Genomic DNA, 18,403 nt, shown 5'->3' with positions numbered 1-18,403 from the left:
TTACATTTATTTATTTTTGAGAGAGCACAAGTGGGGGAGGGGCAGAGAGAGAGGGAGACACAGAATCTGAAGCAGGCTTCAGGCTCTGAGCCATGAGCACAGAGCCCGACGCGGGGCTCAAACTCACTAACCGTGAGATCATAACCTGAGCCGAAGTCGGACACTCAACCGACTGAGCCACCCAGGCGCCCCCTCTTTTTTTTTTTAAAGTAAGTTCTACACCCAAGGTGGGGCTTGAACTGACGATACTGAGATCAAGAGTCACATGCTCTACCGACTGAGCCAGACAGGTGCCCCAGAATCATGGGAGTCTTGACAAATTAATGACTTTAACATAAGACAAGAAAAATAAGAATTTTTAGGCAAATTATGGTTTATATTTCAATATCATCTGGTATTTGATACGGATGTATGTTAATGATTTAAAGTAATATAAAGCATAGTATATTTGCAATGAAATTCCATGTCCTGAGAATTCATGGAAAAGGTTTTGCTTTTATACCTGCCTTCCACTGAGAATGACCATCATATACCATCTTGAAGGCTTTATTCTTTTGTAAAGGTGAAGTTCAAATATATTCATGTAGCCATTCTAGTAGAAAGACTTAATCCAGAGTCTATGCTTATATTACTTTCCTATTGGACTATAACAAATTACCACAAACTTAGCGACTTAAAACAAGGCAAATTTATTATCAGATGAAATGAAATGGGTTTCACTGACCTAAAAACAAAGGGTTGACAGGGCTGCATTTCTTTCTGGAGAAAAGTAGACAGTTATAAATGCAAGTCTAGAATTCTCTGCAGTAGTCAAGACCAGAGGGTGAAATCTGAGCTTTTACCAGGTAAAAGGTATCATGTGGGATGGTAAGAGATCAGTGAGGATGAGGGTGTGAGGAGAGGATTGAGACTAGCAGAGGAGGAGAAGGAATGGCCAGTGAGGTAGACAGGGATGGTGCGACACCTACAGCGTCTGGTAGAGCAGATCTGCTTTATTGAGACAGTGTTCAGTCTTCAGGACCTGGATTTTTCCTATGGAGGACTTTCTCCTGCATCCTTCTGTGAAGAATTTCCTTTGGTTACTAGGAGACACTTTACCTGGAAATGCCTGGAAGGTTATGCCTCTACTCCATCCTCCTATGGTGGCCTATATCCCATAATGGATGCAGGGATGTAACAGCCAGCCCCTTTGCCTCTGTGGCGCAAGGCATGTTCCAGAACTCTGATGGGATAAGGCTGAGGCTAAATTTCTCCTGAAATCACATCATAACCTTAATTCTTTCCCTGCCCTGTTCTGCTTCCTCACACTTTTACAGGTTTATTCTGAGAGCACAGCCTCAATAAATGACAAAAATCTGTGACTTAGGTTCTCCAACATACGTGGTGTCACAGAAGCCAAGGGGAAAGAAAAGGAAAAGAAAGCTGTTTTTAAAAAGAAGATACAGGTCAGATCCCAAGGGAAAGTTAAGTAAAATAAAAGCATAGAAATAACCACAGGATTTAGCAACATGAAAATCATTAGTGGCCTTCGCAATAGGGGTGAAGTGTTGGGGAAGAAATGCTGATTGAAGTGGGCTATGGAGAAAATGTGAAAAAGTGAAGATAATGGGTAACAGACAATTCTTTTAAGAACTTTTGCTATAAAGGGATCTTAAAAACTTATCAGGGAGCTGTAGGGTTTGTTTCTTCAAAAATAAAAGATAGTATAGCTTATTGATATGCTGATGGAAATAATTCTGCAGAGAATGAGAAACTAATGATATAAGGAGAGGGATCATTGCAGGATCAAAATCTTTAGAAAGTGAAGGGCACCTGGCGGGCTCAGTTCGTAGAACATACGATTCTTGATCTCAGGATGGTGAGTTCAAGCCCCACATTGGGTGTGGAGCCTACTTTAAAAAAAAAATCCTTTAGAAAATGAAAAAGGATGTGATCCAGAGTACATGTGGGTCCTGGCCCTGCATAAGAGTAAGGACTCTTCACCAAGGTTGTATGAAGGAAGGTGGAGAAGGTACATGCAGATCAGGGCCATGGATGGATTGGGTGATAAAATAGGAGGGAGTTCCTGACTGACAGTATCTATTTTTTCAATGAAATATGAAACAAAACCATCTGCTTGGAGGAGGAGATGTAATGAGGTTTGAGGAAATGTAATTTTGAAGAGCAATCTGAGCAAATGTGGTAGGGTAGCTGAAAATCACAGCTGGTTTTCTGATTGAACAGCTCCAAAGATGATATAAAATGGATAGATGACCCAGGAAAAGTCACCTGCTTTGGAGGACACATTAAATACATGGCCGTTTGGCTAGAAAAGGCTACCGTGTGAAATTCTGAGCTCCACACCAAAACTGTGACATGAAAACCTCAAGATTTAAAGGATTCCAGTGTTAACATTAAGATGGAGTGAATGGAACTGGAATTATTCCTGATAGAATAGGGTAACTAAAAGATTTGGTTATGACCTTTAAATTCATAAAGGTATCTGAAAGACTGTGGGGTTACACTCTGTCATCAGAACAAATATGTCAGAAGTTCAGCCTAGATTACATAAATTATACAGAAGTTCCAGAGACACTATAACAGGACTGAATTACCTGTGACAAACACCTCAAGACCCAACCTAAATGCTCTATTAACTCAATCATATTTATTATGTGTCTATTATGTGCGTGGTGTTTTGAGTGCTAGAGTGACAAGGACACCCACGGTCCCTCTCTCATAGTGCTTATATGTTGGGAAGCAAGACAGGCAACAAATAAGTAAACAAGTAATTTCTGTTAGTGTTAAGGGCTTCATATAAAGGAAAGAAAACAGGATAATGGGTTGGAAAGTACTCAAGGCCAGATTGGGTCATAAGAGAAGACTTCCCTGAGAAGGTGATGTTTGAGCCGAGCTAACTGGGATTTCTTGACAAGTTGTTTGAGGTGAGGTATTTGAGATACCTTGACAAGGCTGTTCCAAATGGTATTCAATTCACAAAGGGTTTCAAAAATACCAGGCACCCAGGGGTGCCTGGGTGGCTCAGTCAGTTAAGCGCCGACTTTGGCTGAGGTCATGATCCCTTTTCAATGACGTTTTCAGGGAAGAGAAAAATGTTGGCCACAGAATAATGACTTTCTGTTAAATTGTCAATTTTGTTGGGAAAAAAATTTTTATTGTTTCTAGTGATAATGTGTTTCAGGATTCTGTTTCCATTAAACTATCACTATACCTTAGTTCTCCAATTATTGTAATAGGTTTCTGTATTTACTGGTCCCCCTTGGCATAAACCATCTTCTCCAGGAAGCCACCTTCCTTTTGTAGTTTTATAGCACTGTGTGCTTGCTTGCTTGCTTTCTTGTTTTTAATTTTTTTTAATGTTTATTTATTTTTGAGAGAGACAGAGAGGGAAAGACAGAGGGTGAGCAGGGGAGGGGCAGAGAGAGACAGAGACACAGAATTCAAGGCAGGCTCCCGGCTCCGTGCTGTCAGCACAGAGCCCAACACGAGACTCAAACTCATGAGCCATGAGATCATGACCTGAGCCAAAGTCAGAAATTTAACTGACTGAGCCACCAAGGCACCCCAAGCACTATGTGCTTTCTATGACCAATTATTATCTTCTGCTCTGTGTTGTAGTGATTCATGTATATGTTATACCTTTACTATTAAGTTGGAAATTTTGCAATGACAGGGTCTCTTTGTGTTCATCTAGCATCCAAAGAACAGTGTCTGAAATAGAATAGCTTCTCAATAAACATTAGTTGAATGCTGCCTGCTTAGATCATTTCTGCAAGCTAATGGTTCATACTGTGGGTGGAATACTCATATGGCTCTATATCATTTTTTTTTAATTTCAAAATCAAGTATCTGTTGAGCTCAATCCGCTCCAATCTTCCCATCTTGGTTTACTTTCTTCTAAGGGGTTGCCTGCTTTCCTTATTCTAGCCATCTGCTCATTTTCACTAGCCCCTATACTCATTTCAATGCAAGACCTATCATATGTATGCCTAGAACTTACACCAGGAAACTTCTCCTAACATTTAATTATACTGTGCTTGTAGCTATTAATTACCACTGGAGAACTTTGTGCTATTTATTGTGTCTTTCAACTGTTTATTTGATGTTTAAAATGCTATCTATGACTACTTGGATAAAAACATTTTTAGAAGTGTAAAAAAACTGAGTTCAAATGTCCATTTTATCTGGACATCTTTTTGAACTAAATCATGCTTGATGATACCACTTTGGAATAAGCTGTTCGATCACTTGCCTATAACATGTATATGTATATGTATATGCTTGATCTAGTATGTGATTATTAATCCTTAAATTCCTTAAGGACAGTGAATGTTCCCATTTGCTATACCTAAGTAGTGCATAATATAATGTCAAGTTCTGTAAGCTCTTTAATAAAAATAATGTAACCAAATTAATGAGAGAAGACTAACAGAATTTTTACATTTTTTACTAGCGTGTATATGGCCAAGGCCTATCAGGGAGGGTGGCATTATGGCTCACTCTGCTAATTCTTATAAATGCTTTTTTTTTTTTTAAAGGAATCTGTGGCATCTTTAAAACCACAGTTTAACACAATTGCCAAATGCTTCTTCTAAGTCCAGCTATTTCTGAAAGAATTTGTTTATTTGAATAAGTTTACAGATTTCAAAACTATTATTTAATTTCACAGAAACTTCTTAGTACGCAATGTCAGATTTCCCAAAACAATTGTAATTTCATTGGAAAGAGAGGCAAAAGTTCTAAGGTCCAGCATGGCATCTAATCTCTAGAGATCCCTACAACCTTTAAGCCCTGTCCCCTTAGAGCCCAGGGTTAAATCCAGTGTCATGGAATGGGCAAGTCCTATTCACTCAGTATAAGAAGGGCTCTCTGATTAGCATTTATACTAAAATCATTAACAAAGAATTACCTGTTAGCATCCTGTCAGAAGCTTCTTAAGGAAAGAATACAGAGGAAACAGACAAGAGTTTCAAACTATCAGAAAAGGGGAATTACAGCACAAAACTGACATTCAATTAAAAATGTAAAACCTGAAGTATTTGGAAGAATGGAGCGTTTGGATATCTGAGGGTAGGGGCTAAAATTTTCTAAGTAACCAGTAGGGTAAGGCATTCTATACAAGGTAATGTTAATACCTTATATTTAGGTACCTTTGGGGTAGGAGCTAAAACTTTCTAAGTAACCAGTATGAAGGCACTCTATACAAGGTAATGTTAATAGCAACCTTAGGCACTAAGAATAATGAAGCGTGTTTTAGAGATGAGACAAGCAGGGCACAGAGATAATGTGAGTTGTTTCACATCACCCAGCCAGCAAGTGAGAGAAGAGGCTTAGTCTCTTCTAGAGGCTGACTGCTTCCAGCAGAGGATGCTGAAGTTCCAGAAAGGGTGTAAGAGGCTTAACACAGGCTTGGGCAAAGAAGCAGATGCAAAGGAAGAGTAAAGAAGCTTGGAGAGAAGGAACTCCTAGGTGCCTCTGTACCTGGACAGATACAGGAAAGCAGGATAATCAATCTCTGTTTGATAGAAAAGCCAGGCTTAGAAAACAGAGGCCTTACCTATTGAGGGAAGAAGAAGAGATTTCCAGTGGATAAGGACAGAAGAAAGGATAGCACTGCTGACCAACAGGACAGATGACATCAGCTCCCTCTGTTCTACTAAGCTTAGAGAGTGAGACGCAGAACACCCAAGGAGGGAGAGAGGCGAGTCCTTGCTTGTGCCATCCCTCCTGTGTCCCTCTGCATAACCCATCCTCCAGGTCTTAACTCCGTTGCACTTCTCAGGACCACCTTCTCTTAATTTTCTAACTAGAGATGCTCCTAGCACAGTATAATTCTCCCTCATGGGACTTTTCACAATAGTAATTTTACATCTGTCTGTATAAACAGACCTGAGAATTGGGACACATGAGTGTTTTTATTCCTTTCTCTGTTGCCCAAATCCAGCACGATGCCTCATCCACTGCAGGCACACATAACTATTTGCTGAACATCGGAAGGAAGGACAGATAGAAGGAAGCAAGCTAGTAAGCGAGGGAGGAAGGGTCGGAGGCAGAAAGGAAGTTGATTGTGTTAGGGGTCATCAAGGAGGACAGTGAAAATAGAAAAAGGAGAGACCAGGACCACAATAACAAATTTACAAACTACCCAACTCTGCTTAGGGTTGGCCTTATTTACTGTCAATTGTTTATGGTCAAATAAGAAACTGGTAGACTGTATCTTTGTTCTGGGCAGCCACACACGTGAGCCTCATAAAGGAGTATTACTGTACTGCCATTGGACCTTATGATGCATGTCAACACTGCTACACACAATTAGAGATGATGGCTATTTGTTTCTCTGGGGATTTTGAAACTATGACTGATTTACCTATGAGGGAACTTTGTTCCTAGATGATGCCATAATTATGGTAACACTGTGTTTGGTTAAGCTGAACTCTGAAAATGGCTTCCATCCCATTCCACTCAAGTCTACATTGTATGGTTTACTAGGTGCCAGGCACTAGGAACAAGACAAGGTCACCACCCTCAAGAGTTATAAAATGCTTCTTTGAAAATTGTTGATATGCCAGCACTTCATCAGTCACAGACCAAATGCATTCATCATAAATTATAGGGCATCAACTCGTATTTTTCATGTCATTAGAAGTGATTAAAATTTTCCAGTTTCACTAGTCAAATAAGCAAAGAAAGAAGAAATACGATCTATATTTTCTAAAGAAACTCCTCCCACTTTACCCTTGTTACCTGTTACACTATAATGGTAATACTAATTATGATAGCAACTATAACTTATTTGAAAAGTTCCTATGTACCAGGCCTTGAGCTTCACATATGTTAACATTCAACTTAATCCTCAAACAAGGAGATAGGGTCCATGTGTTTTTCACATTTATATCCTTGGAACCAGCACAGACACAAGAAGATGAATGGTAAATATTTGTTAAACAAACGCATACGTAAACAAATGGAAAGTGGGGACAATCCATGTAGCATTCAAACCTGCAATTTTTAGGCAACCCAGTTTTTGTTTTCAGAAACTACAAATTGAACACCACACCCTGGTAAATTTCACACTAAATATATAAATAATGAACCTGGACAGCTGAAAGCAACCTTGAAAGAGACCTCATTTTATAGATGTAGTCACTGATTGAGTGACCTCAACAAGTGACTTAACCTCTTACCAAACCATACATGTTATTTAACAATATGAGGATACTAACTTCCTTGAAGAGGAACGGAATTCCTAGCGTTGTGCCTGGCTCTCAAGAAATGATTTATGTTGTTATTCTATTCGATAGCATTTTATGGGTGCTGAAATTTAAAAGTATTATTTTTGTTTCAGGAACTTAAAAAATATCAAGACTATTTTCATGTTTTTTATTTTGTAGAAAATATGACCAAAAATCAGAATACTGGGGCAAAGTGGACTTCCTACGATGATAAAATAAAAAGGCTAGTCCAAAAAGCAAGCACAGTATAGACCCCCTCAAAAAGTGGTAGGGAGATACTTTCAATAATTACTAATAAAAGGTAGGCTCTGAAGCAATACAAGAAAGAGTTCAAACTAACTTTTGAAAAATACATTCAGGGGTTTTGTAGAAAATGGTTAGAAGAAAAATTCTGATCTTAGAACTGTGACATACATATCACCAGGTTATAAAGATCACAAGGACACTTTGTGGCTTAGATCATTCCTCAACGTTTGGGCTTGAATTCCACGACATGCCCTGCCTGCCTTCTCTGCTGTGTTCTTCTCCTTAGCACTGATCATTGCCTCACGTCCTGTTTGTTTTGCTTGTTTGTTTCTTACAGCCCTTCTCGTTGGAACGGAAGCTCCATGAAGGCAGGGGTTTTCACCTATTGCTGAATCACCAGTTCCAAACACCTGACACACAGATGGTGCTCAATACTTCTGCATGGACTGAGTAAATGAAGGCAGAAATTGAGACCCACGGGGATTAAGCTCCTTTTATTTAGCCGGTAAGTGGCTGCACCAGTTAAGATATCCAAGGCTCCCAAATGCTCCTCCAGGGCCAGCAGCCCCTCTTACCTCTCTTCTTTTCAGAAACTATCGTCTGTCCTTGCCGTTAGAAATCGTGGGAATAACTATGCAGTATTTCTGAACCGTATGAACAATCTATATCTTTGGAAGGTATCTAGCACATTTTATTCGAGCTACTTCTAGAACTCCCATTATAAAGGGGAGATTGAAGGGTGCCTGGGTAGCTTAGTTGGTTGAGCGTCTGACTCTTGGTTTCAGCTGGGGTCATGGTCTCAGGGTTCATGGGTTTGAGCCCACATTGGGCTCCTGTGCTGGCAGCTTGAAGCCTGCTTAAGGTCCTCTCTCCCTCTCTCAGCCCCTCCCCCACTCGCTCACTCATACAGGTGCATGTGCTCTTGCTCTCAAGTAAATAAATAAATAAACTTAAGAGAAATAAAGGAGAGATTGATTTTTTTCAAAATTCCACAACCGTGGAGACTCAATCTGAGAAAACTGCTAACTCATGAATAGCTAAACAATGGCGTTAGCCTGAATCTGACTTGTATAGTGCTTTAAAGGTTGACTGCAATAGGGGCGCCTGGGCGTTTCAGTTAAGCACCCAACTCTTGATTTCAGCTCAGGTCATGATCAGTAAGGAAGTAAATAAATAAATAAATAAACAAACAAACTTAAAAAAAAAAAAAAGAAATACAAAGGAGACCACAAGAAACCTAATTTCTAAGGACTGAGTTTTGCCAGCTCCCTATTTAAGGAAATTGTGAGTTAACAGAAGTCAAAATTTTAGAGGCTGTCATAAATAAAAGGATAAGGAGATAAGTACTGGGAGAGCCACAAGAAGACAAAGTAATGATAATCAGACCCAGGCTTTTTTTTCCTGAGGAAATGTATTTTACAGTCTGTAATTTTTGACTAAACAACTACTAAGCAAACATGAAGGAAGAATACATGTTTTCAGATACACAAGAGTTCAAAAAATTAAACTACCACATACCCAGACTCGGATGGTATCTGCAGACTTAAGTTCTACAAAATAACAAAGGAAACCAAGAAAGAGGAACATATGGGCCACAGGACACAGTGGGTCCAATTCAGGAGAACCACAAAGGGATGCCCTAGACTGACAGTATCCAGTGAACCTGTGTAGTAATCAGCTTAGACTGGGGCAGGAGAATGGAGGCTCCTGGAGGGAAGACACTCAAGGAAAAAGCATATTTAATAAAATATGCAACATAATCAAGTTTGAAAGAAAATGAGGCCACAACAAAGGCAAAAGACACAAGAATGAAAGAAAGGCAATTGGAAACTCCAAGGGAGCAAAAATGGTATATGAGGAAGAAGATATCCTAATACATTAATTGATTCTGTGTGAATGATATTTAATTATTAATGACACATATTTTAGAAGTTTAGAATTCTCCAAGAGACAGAGATTTAACCACAGTTACAACTGACTATATTGTAAACGCTCTACATGTTATCAAAGTAACAAGTTTAGGGGCACCTGGATGACTCAGTCAGTTAAACATCTGACTCTTGATTTTGGCTCAGGTCATGGTTTATGAGTTCGAGCCCCACATTGGGCTCTGTGCTAACAGTGAGGAGCCTGCTTGGGATTCCCTCTCTCCCCCTACCCCACTTGCTCTCTCTCTCTCAAAATAAATAAATAAACCTTAAAAAAATTTTTAAAGTAACAAGTTTAAAATTTTTGGTGGGGAAGAGGGAAGGAGAGCTGACGATGGAGTAGAGATGCTAACATTGTCATCTTACAAAGTGGGGACTAAAAAGAGACTGTAGTTGGGAAAAGCAGAAATGAAGGTGCAGTAATATTAAGTTTAAAAGATAGCTATGGAGAAACTAAATATGTTGTATTTGGAAGAATGAAGAACAATGATATCTAAAATGCACAAATCAAGGGGAAAAAAAGATGAGTGAAAAATGGTTATATATGGAGATCAGAATTGGAGATGGGGGAGAGTGGGACAGAAGGTAGTAGCTTTTTCTTACAAGGTTTTGTGGTTTTTGATTATCTTCAGACAATGCACTGTGTTACTTTAATGGAAAAAAACAATCAAGTAGGGGGGAGAAAATTAGTTCATGGCTCAGTCAAATCCTAAATTCTTCTGTATATAAACTCCTCTCTCCTATCAGAAAAGTCCAAATCCTCATCCTATAACCATATATATTCACTTCTGGAAATTATCATTAAAGGGAGGAGTTTGTGAATATTACTCTTATTTTTGGCAAAGACTCAACCACAGATTGCAAGTTCAAATGATTTTATGAGCCTAAAAGGAAATGAGGTAGGTAAGAAAATAGACAGTTTTTTTTGTCTTTTGTTTGTTTGTTTTGTAACTCTGAACTCAGAACTAGTGAACTGCAATGACTTTACTGTTTATACGTTCTTTTAGTGCTTGGTAACAGTTTAGAAGTGAAAAAAAGAAAACTACAAGTTAATATCCCTTGCTTTCTCCCAACCTCAAGATTTCTAGCAGCTGAAGTTTCACATTGTTGGGCAGAAATATTTAACAGGAGCATCTGGGATTCATTCATGTCAACTGTTGCTCTTAAAAAGGGTATTCTTTATTTAAAATACTAACCTTCTCTAAAAGACTGCTTCAGAAGAAATGAATGTCTCCTCCTTCCCATTCCCTGCCAGCACTCCCATTTCAAAGTTCAGCCTGCTCTAGGAAATTGAAAAGGAACCCCTTTCCTACAACCCCAAAGCCTCTTCCTTCAATATGCAAAAGCTTCAGGATAGTCCCCAAGGTGAACAACATCTCTGGGATCCTCAACCTCACTTCCAGATGGAGCCCCCAAGGTAGACAAGCAGATCCAGTTTCCCAACCCTTTTCCAGATGACAGCCTCCAGAAAGATGAGTGTGTCAGAGATCTAATCCTCTGATTCCAGATGTGGGCCAAAGAGCACATGAATAAGTTGAAACATCTTCTCCCCTACCATATGTAATCCCCTAAGGGAGAAAGCTTTTTGATGCCTCTCCAATAACACTCCACAGTAAGTCTCCCCAGAGCTACGTCTCCAGAGATCAAAGCCTTATTTTTCTTTCACCTCTTTTCTCTCTTCCTGTTTTCCAACCTCAGTCCAAAAAGATACGCTATTTATTCCTCACCTGGGTCAAGGTGCTTATCTCTGAGCACACCTTGGAAATTCGGTTATTCTGAAGGTTTAAGGTCTTGAGGCCAGGCAGTTTATCTAATGATGAGGGCATCTTTGTAATCTTCTTCCCACTCAAAGTAACAATCTTAGTATTTTTACCACCTTTCAGTGCCCTTACTAACATCTTTTCAGTGATGGCCTTAGAAAAGAAATAGAAGAGGGAGAAGGTAATCACTAGGGATTAAGTTACTTATTGTGCATCTTTAGAACCTCTAATGACAGAATTAGGGTGTCATGGAAACAAAAACATTCTGAGATGTACCATGTTGAAGACGGGAGACATCAGATAGTTTCCTGTGTAAAAGGTACAGATAGGAAATAGCTGACTCTTCATTTAAAGCAGTTAATGTATTAGATGAGCCTACGATACCTTATGCCAGAGACATGGGTGTTATCAGACTAATGAGATCACATCAAAAGGACACAGAAATCAACTTCTAGGGACTCCCATTGGTCTAAAATGGAAAATTTGAGGATCATAAGGAATAATCTAGAGTGAAACACGTAAAAATACATTAAAATCTGAGAGTTCATAATGGTATTTTAAAAATAAATGTGTTTGGGGCACCTGGGTGGCTCAGTCGGTTAAGCATCCGACTTCGGCTCAGGTCACGATCTCGCAGTATGTGAGTTGGAGCCCGCATCGGGCTCTGTGCTGACTGCTCAGAGCCTGGAGCCTGTTTCAGATTCTGTGTCTCCCTCTCTCTCTGACCCTCCCCTGTTCATGCTCTGTCTCTCTCTGTCTCAAAAATAAATAAATGTTAAAAAAACATTTAAAATAAATAAATAAATAAATGTATTGATTACACAGGGATTGCTAGGGAACCAACTCATTCATAAGTCTGAAAATTGATAAATGAAAAAAAGGAAGCATTCTGCTTTTTCAGCACAAAGTTCATTTGAGCGTAATCTAATAGTTAACAAAATTCCTATTCAAAGAAAAATTGAAGCTAATAAATGAGGAAGGAAAAATTGATTTAGGAAAATCACAATTTTTGCAGATCCTAGTGAAATAACAGATCTAAGGAAATATGATAATTGGATGCTAAAAGCATTAGGTATGAGGTTGATGAGAACTTCATAAATAAGAAATCAGGCTATAACTTAAACTCGTAATCAATTTTAGCATCGTTACAATTGAGACAGTCACGTTATAAGTCTCATGGACATGATACAATAAAAAGTACTCAGCACCACCTATGAAATATTATTGCCTAAAAATTGAACCTGAACCTAATCACGTGTCCAGACAAAACTACCATTTACAGAAAATATGAGGATGGGAAAACAAGCTAAATTCATCTCAGGGAAGCAGTGAGCCAAATCTAGAACACAAGGAATTCTATGGGGCAAAATGACACGAGGTCTGGCCAACAAATCCATGGTATTAATAAAAGGGAGGAGAAACTGTCATGAAATAACAGCCAAATGCAGTATGTGGACCTTGTTTGGATTCTGATTTGAATAAAAATACTGTGGAGTTGTTTGGGGAAATGTGATCACGGACGGGTTATTAGATGATAGGAATTGCTAATTCTGTTATCTGTCATAATGCATCTGAACATCTAGAAATGCATCTGAAATTTGCAGGTGAAATGACATGATATCTTGAACTTTCTTTAAAATAACTTGGGTGTGGGGAGTGAGTGAAAAGAAACAGATCTAACTTATTGGTGCTCCATAATGGGTACATATGAGCACATTATACTATTCTCATTACTTAGAGAAAAGATTAGGACAAAGACAAAAATAACAGGAATGGGGAGGAGCTGAAACAAGTGGTATCTGATTACTATTAGAACTCCACTTGAGGGGTGCTGGGGTTGCTCAGTCATTTAAATGACCAACTCTTGGTTTCAGCTTCGGTCATGATCTTGCAGTTCATGAGTTTGAGCCTAGAGTTGGGCTCTGCACTGATGGCGTGGAGCCTGCTTGCAATTCTCTCTGCCCCTCCCCCACTCTCGTTCTCTCTCCCTCTCTCTCTCTCTCAAAAATAAATAAATTTTAAAAAAAAACACTCGATTTGAGTCCATATGAGGTTTGGAGGCATTTGGGTTATTTGGGTTATATAAATAAATATGCCTATTTTGGTTGTTGATTTCCGAAAACTTGAACACTATAAAATATATACTGTATTGAAAGTATTCAGGACACAATTCAGTCTTTTCTTTGTAATTCACAAATCACTTTATTTATTTATTCAACAAATATTTAAGGAGCACCCACTATATGCTCAATACTGTCCCAGGCACTGGGGAAAAAAGTGAATTAAAAAGACAAAAATCCCTCTGTCAGTGAATTTACATTTTAGTAGGGGGAGAAGAACAATCAAGATAAATAAGTAAGTCTAGTATGTTAGATGGCATTAGGGAAGGGGAAAAGGAACAAAGCAGGTAAGGAAAAGAGGGAGTGTGAGAGTGGGGAGTTGGCAGTTCTAGACAGGACGTCCAGAGAAGGCCTCACTAAGAGGCTGCTATTAGGGGAAAGAGCTTTTCCAGTAAAAGAATAAAGCAATGCCCAAGTCCTAAAGGAGAATCATTGAATTTTTAAAGAGTCTTAGGTGCATCAGTATCATCATAACAGTAAAACAAGAGGTGCTGATTAATAGTGACTTCCAGTTGCTAGAGTAAAATCATTTTTCAGCTACTTAATCACTGCGCTTTGGTTTATCTCTTCCAAACCTATCTTCCAGCTTCATTACTCTGACACTTAAACGTTTCCTAGGAACAAACATGTTACTATCTAAACAAACTAATCATGAGGCATAAAAAAAAAAATCTTATGGACACTCATCTCCTCTGAAATAACTCTATGTGGCCAGGACACCAGCTGACACTACCCAAACACAGGTAATTTGCTTTAAAGGGGTAAAACAGGCGACTGCAAGCTGATACTGCTATTAATTTGCTTAACCTAGAAAATCTGGTAAGAATTCTTGATTCCTCCTCCTCTCTTCCAACATGCAGTCAGCCCCATAAATGCCACCTGTTCTGGTTATCCATTGCTAGGTAACAAACCACTGCAAAACATAATGGCTTAATACATTTATTTTATTCACAAATGTAGAATTTGGGCAGGGCTTAGTGGAGAAAGTTTATCAGTATTGCTCTTGGTGACATCTGGGGTGACTCAAAGGCTGAGGTGGAGATCATGACTCATTCACCTGTATCTGGTGGTAGGTTCTGGGACCTTCAGGCAATCAGCCAGAACACCCCCATGTAGCCTATCCAAGGGGGCCTGAGCTGCCTCGCAGCATGGTGGCTTAGTTCTGAGAGTGAGCATCTCAAGCGAGAAAGTGAAATGGAAGCCTTATCATTTCATGACCTAGCTTCAGTATCAGGTAGCTTCACTTGTGCCACATTCCATTCATTAGAACTCAAGTCCCTAAGAACGGCCCATATTCAGAGGAAGACGAACTAGACCCCACCTCTTGATGGTAAGTGGACATATCTTAAAATCCACCCCAGTGGGCCCCCTTTCTCCCAAGAGCCCCCTTCCCCAAAACTTTGATCTGTTGAGAGCATCAGATTACAGAATCTCGTCATCTAAATCAAGTAACAAGGGTGGATGCAGCTCCTTAAAGGCAGTTCTTTGAGTCCGTTTCAGGGACAGTCCATCTTGATCTGAAAACCTAGGAACTAAAGAGACAAGTTATCTCATCCTCGTGTACCCAGAAATTAACAATGGGTGAACCATAGGACAGGCAATAGCACCACTCAAAAAAGGGAAAAGTTAGAGGCACAAGGCAGCCCTGGTTTGTAACAATTCTGGAACTCAACTGGGTACATGTTGTCAGATCCCTGATTAACGTTCAGCCCTACTGCCTGGGACTGGTTCTTGGTCTTCTCTCTGGGCTCTTGAATTATCTTTCCTTCTTCATAGAACATAGCTCATGTTTGCTATTTTTTTCTCAGATTTTACCCTGTCCATAGAAGTTCAAGGCTCCAAAGGTCTTCTCATGTTTTTTTTTTTTTTTAAGTATATTCGCCAAGTTGTGCAGCCATCACCACAATCAATTTTAGAACTCTTATCGCCCAAAAAGAAGCCATGTGTCCTTTAGCAATCATCCTCCCATTTTTCCCGCCCACTCCAGTCCCAGGCAGCCACTGACATCCTTTCTAGCCCTGTAGATTTGCCCATTTTTGACATTTTCTATAGATGGGATCATACACATTGTCTTTGTGTCTGTCTTTCACTCAGTGTTTCTGAGTTCATCGTGTCACAGCATGTACCAGTACCTCGTACCTTTTTATTGCCTAACAAGATTCCATCGTAGGTCTCTACTACTTTTATTTATCCACTTACCAGTTGATGGACATTTAGGCTGTTTCTACTTTTCAACTATTACAAATGATGCCATGGACATTTGCGTGCAGTTTTCTTGAGTGTCTATCCAGAAGAGGAATTGCTGAGTCATAGAGTACTTTTGAGGACCTGGTAGACGGTTTCCCAAAGTGGCTGCATCAGTCTACCTTCCTACCAGCAGCGTGTGAAGCTTCATCCTGTCATTTTATGGTGTCACATTTGAGCCAAACTGATACAGTCCCTTTTAAAACTTTGTAGGCTTGTCTTGAGTTTACAATTCTCTTCATCCAACAGAAGCCACACCCAGAATGTCTTTGCGAGAGCTCCTCTCTGTTTTGGGTTCCCTGTGAGACTACTGCGGGACAAAAGCCTTAAGAACTTGAGAAGCTCTCTCATGTGTTGACTAGAAAGCATCTTTCATCTTCCTGAGGTCTCAGCAAAGGTCTCAACGTGCCCAGGGCTTCTTCAGACTTCATTTTCCTGACAGTTCCCTGATTTGTTCTCTGTCTGGAACTCATGTAATTTTAGCAACATTTACTGTCTGGAGAGGCTATGAATAAGAAAATTTTATTTTTCAAACCTCCCAATTTGTGGCTCATTTACAGTTCTTTTTGCTTGCCTTTCTCCTCTTTTACTATAGGCACCTAGAAGAATCTTATACCTTCAATATTCTGTCTAGAAATCCCCATAGGTAGATCATCCAGTTAATGAGGTATACTTTTTATTTTCCATGTTAATGCTGCCGGCATCATTGCTAAACTTCCTGCTACTGTGTACAAGAGTCACCTTTCTTCCAACAACATAACAATAACATTTCCAGTAATATCTCCCTCATATTCTTTTAAACCCTCACCAACACCTTCCTGGGGTGGCATCAGGCTCCTGCTAACAGTCTCTTCAAGACCCGTCTGACTTACCCTGAGGCCCAGTCCCAGAACCCATTACATGGCTTAAGTTTTTTGTTACAGCAGCAAATTTTGTATCAGAGAAAAAGACCAACAAGAATTATATAGACTTTGGCCTTAGATAATTATGGAAACCGTGTAAGCCATCTATGTAGGGCTGTTGCTGATGTGTGGTGCTGTGCCTGACCCAGGATTCAGAGATGCTGAAGGAGATCTGGCAGAAGTCGGGGAAGCCACAGGCTCAATGGTTAATTCACACCAGAAGTGAGCCACAGCAGATTCGCAACAGTACGCATGTTACTGGCACTTGATGCCTTCACAAAAACTTTCCAAGCTTCCGCCAGACTTGTGCCTTCCACGTTTTGTGCAAAATGTCTCTTGTGGCCAGGATTGGCCTGAAACTATGCAGGGAAGGGGATTCTGAGATATAATCTGAGCTTAAACTGATCCAGTACAAATCCACCACACCAGCACCCTTCACATCTATCTGCTTCTTTCTACTGCTGCTATCCCAGTCCAAAGTCTCCTCGTCTCTACCTGTATTACCACTTGCTTCCATTACGTATTCTGCCACTCTGCCATTACATACACTGTCGCTGCCATCAGTCATCTTACAGTACATCTTCCTCGACAATAAATCCATAACCCTAAATAAAATCTTTCAGTGGCCTCTCATTGCTTAGAAGTTAAAATCCCAACTATTGAGTTGGGACTCAAAATATCAGTCTAGCTTCAGTTTCATTCTGTGTTATTTCCTTTCACAAACCTGGTATGCTGCCATTAGAAGACGACTAGCTATTCGTCAAAAGCATGAACTGTCTTTAGTCCTTTGCTTCTGCCATTCCTTGTGCCTGTATGTCTTTGGCACGCACCTATCTGCCTAACTGTCCCTAATCCTTCGAAGAAGCTGATCAAGTATTTCCCCTATCATTTTCCTTGACCTTCTCTCCAAGCAGAATTGCTTCCATGTTTGTTTCAAGAAGACTTTGTACAAACTCTAATTTAGCACTTAATACTTTGTATTATTGTTCTTGTCATATTTCTCCCTTGCTATACCTTTGAACTGCAGTCTCTATCACCATGCTTGGCATAGAGCAGGCCAACATTTAATTTAAATTTTCATTAAATTAAATTGAATTTTATGGCTAGGCGTTGTCTAAAAGAGCACCTTATATAAAATCTATTAGTAGCATAAATCAGTGTTCATGAAAATAAAGAAGAAAAGACATGTGAAGGCACAGAAGTTAAAAACACAGAGTAACAGGGAACATGGGTGGCTCAGTTGGTTGAGCATGCAACTCTTATTTTGGGTAAGGTCATGATCCCAGGGTCGTGGGATCAAGCCCCATGTCAGCATGGAGCCTGCTTAAGATTCTCTCCTTCTATCCCTCTGCCCCTCTCAACAGTTCATACTTTCTTTCTAAAATACAATACAAGGGGCACATGGGTGGTTCACTAGGTTAAGAGTTCGACTTTGGCTCAGGTCATGATCTCATGGTTCATGACTTCGAGTTCCGCATCAGGCTCTGTGATGACAGCTCAGAGCCTAGAGCCTGGTCCGGATTCAATGTCTCCCTCTCTCTGCCCCTCCCCCACTCACACTCTGTCTCTCTCTCTCTCTCAAAAGTAAATAAACATTAAAAAGATTTTTTAATGCAATTAAATAAAATAAAATCTAAAACAAAAACATTGAGTAACTATTTGTTAGGCACTGTCCAAGATGCCTCGTATACAAATGTGAATAATAGTCATTGTCTTCAAGGGGCATAAATCTAGAGGGAAATTAGAAGTGTAAACAGGTCATTCATTCCTCAGGTATTTATTGTTTTTCAGTTTTACTTAACATTGTACAAGTTTAAGATGTACAAAATAATGACCTGATATGTGTATATGTTGCAAAATGAATAAATACCACAATAATCAAATATTTATTAAGTGCCCATTACATGCTGAGTACCATTTTGCACTGAGGCACCTTGTTGGCTCAAGGAATATTTTCTGCTGTTGACTGCT

The 18,403-nt window shown here is 39.6% G+C and overlaps 1 protein-coding gene across 1 annotated transcript in view; it reads right to left on the bottom strand.

Annotated features, from left to right (window-relative positions):
- LRRC69 (leucine rich repeat containing 69) overlaps positions 1-11,377 on the bottom strand; it is an 84,574-nt gene extending 73,197 nt beyond the window's left edge. Inside the window, exon 1 of the mRNA XM_060610881.1 lies at positions 11,134-11,377. Coding sequence (XP_060466864.1) covers positions 11,134-11,304 — 171 coding nt within the window. The 5' untranslated portion in view covers positions 11,305-11,377. The remainder of the gene's footprint in view (positions 1-11,133) is intronic.
- Positions 11,378-18,403: the final 7,026 nt, after the last annotated feature.

The sequence above is a fragment of the Panthera onca genome, chromosome F2 (genome assembly GCF_046562875.1).
Source record: "Panthera onca isolate mPanOnc1 chromosome F2, mPanOnc1 haplotype 2, whole genome shotgun sequence".
Taxonomy (NCBI): Eukaryota; Metazoa; Chordata; class Mammalia; order Carnivora; family Felidae; genus Panthera; species Panthera onca.
Note: the sequence above shows the minus strand (reverse complement) of the source record. Positions and strands in the feature narration are given on the sequence as shown.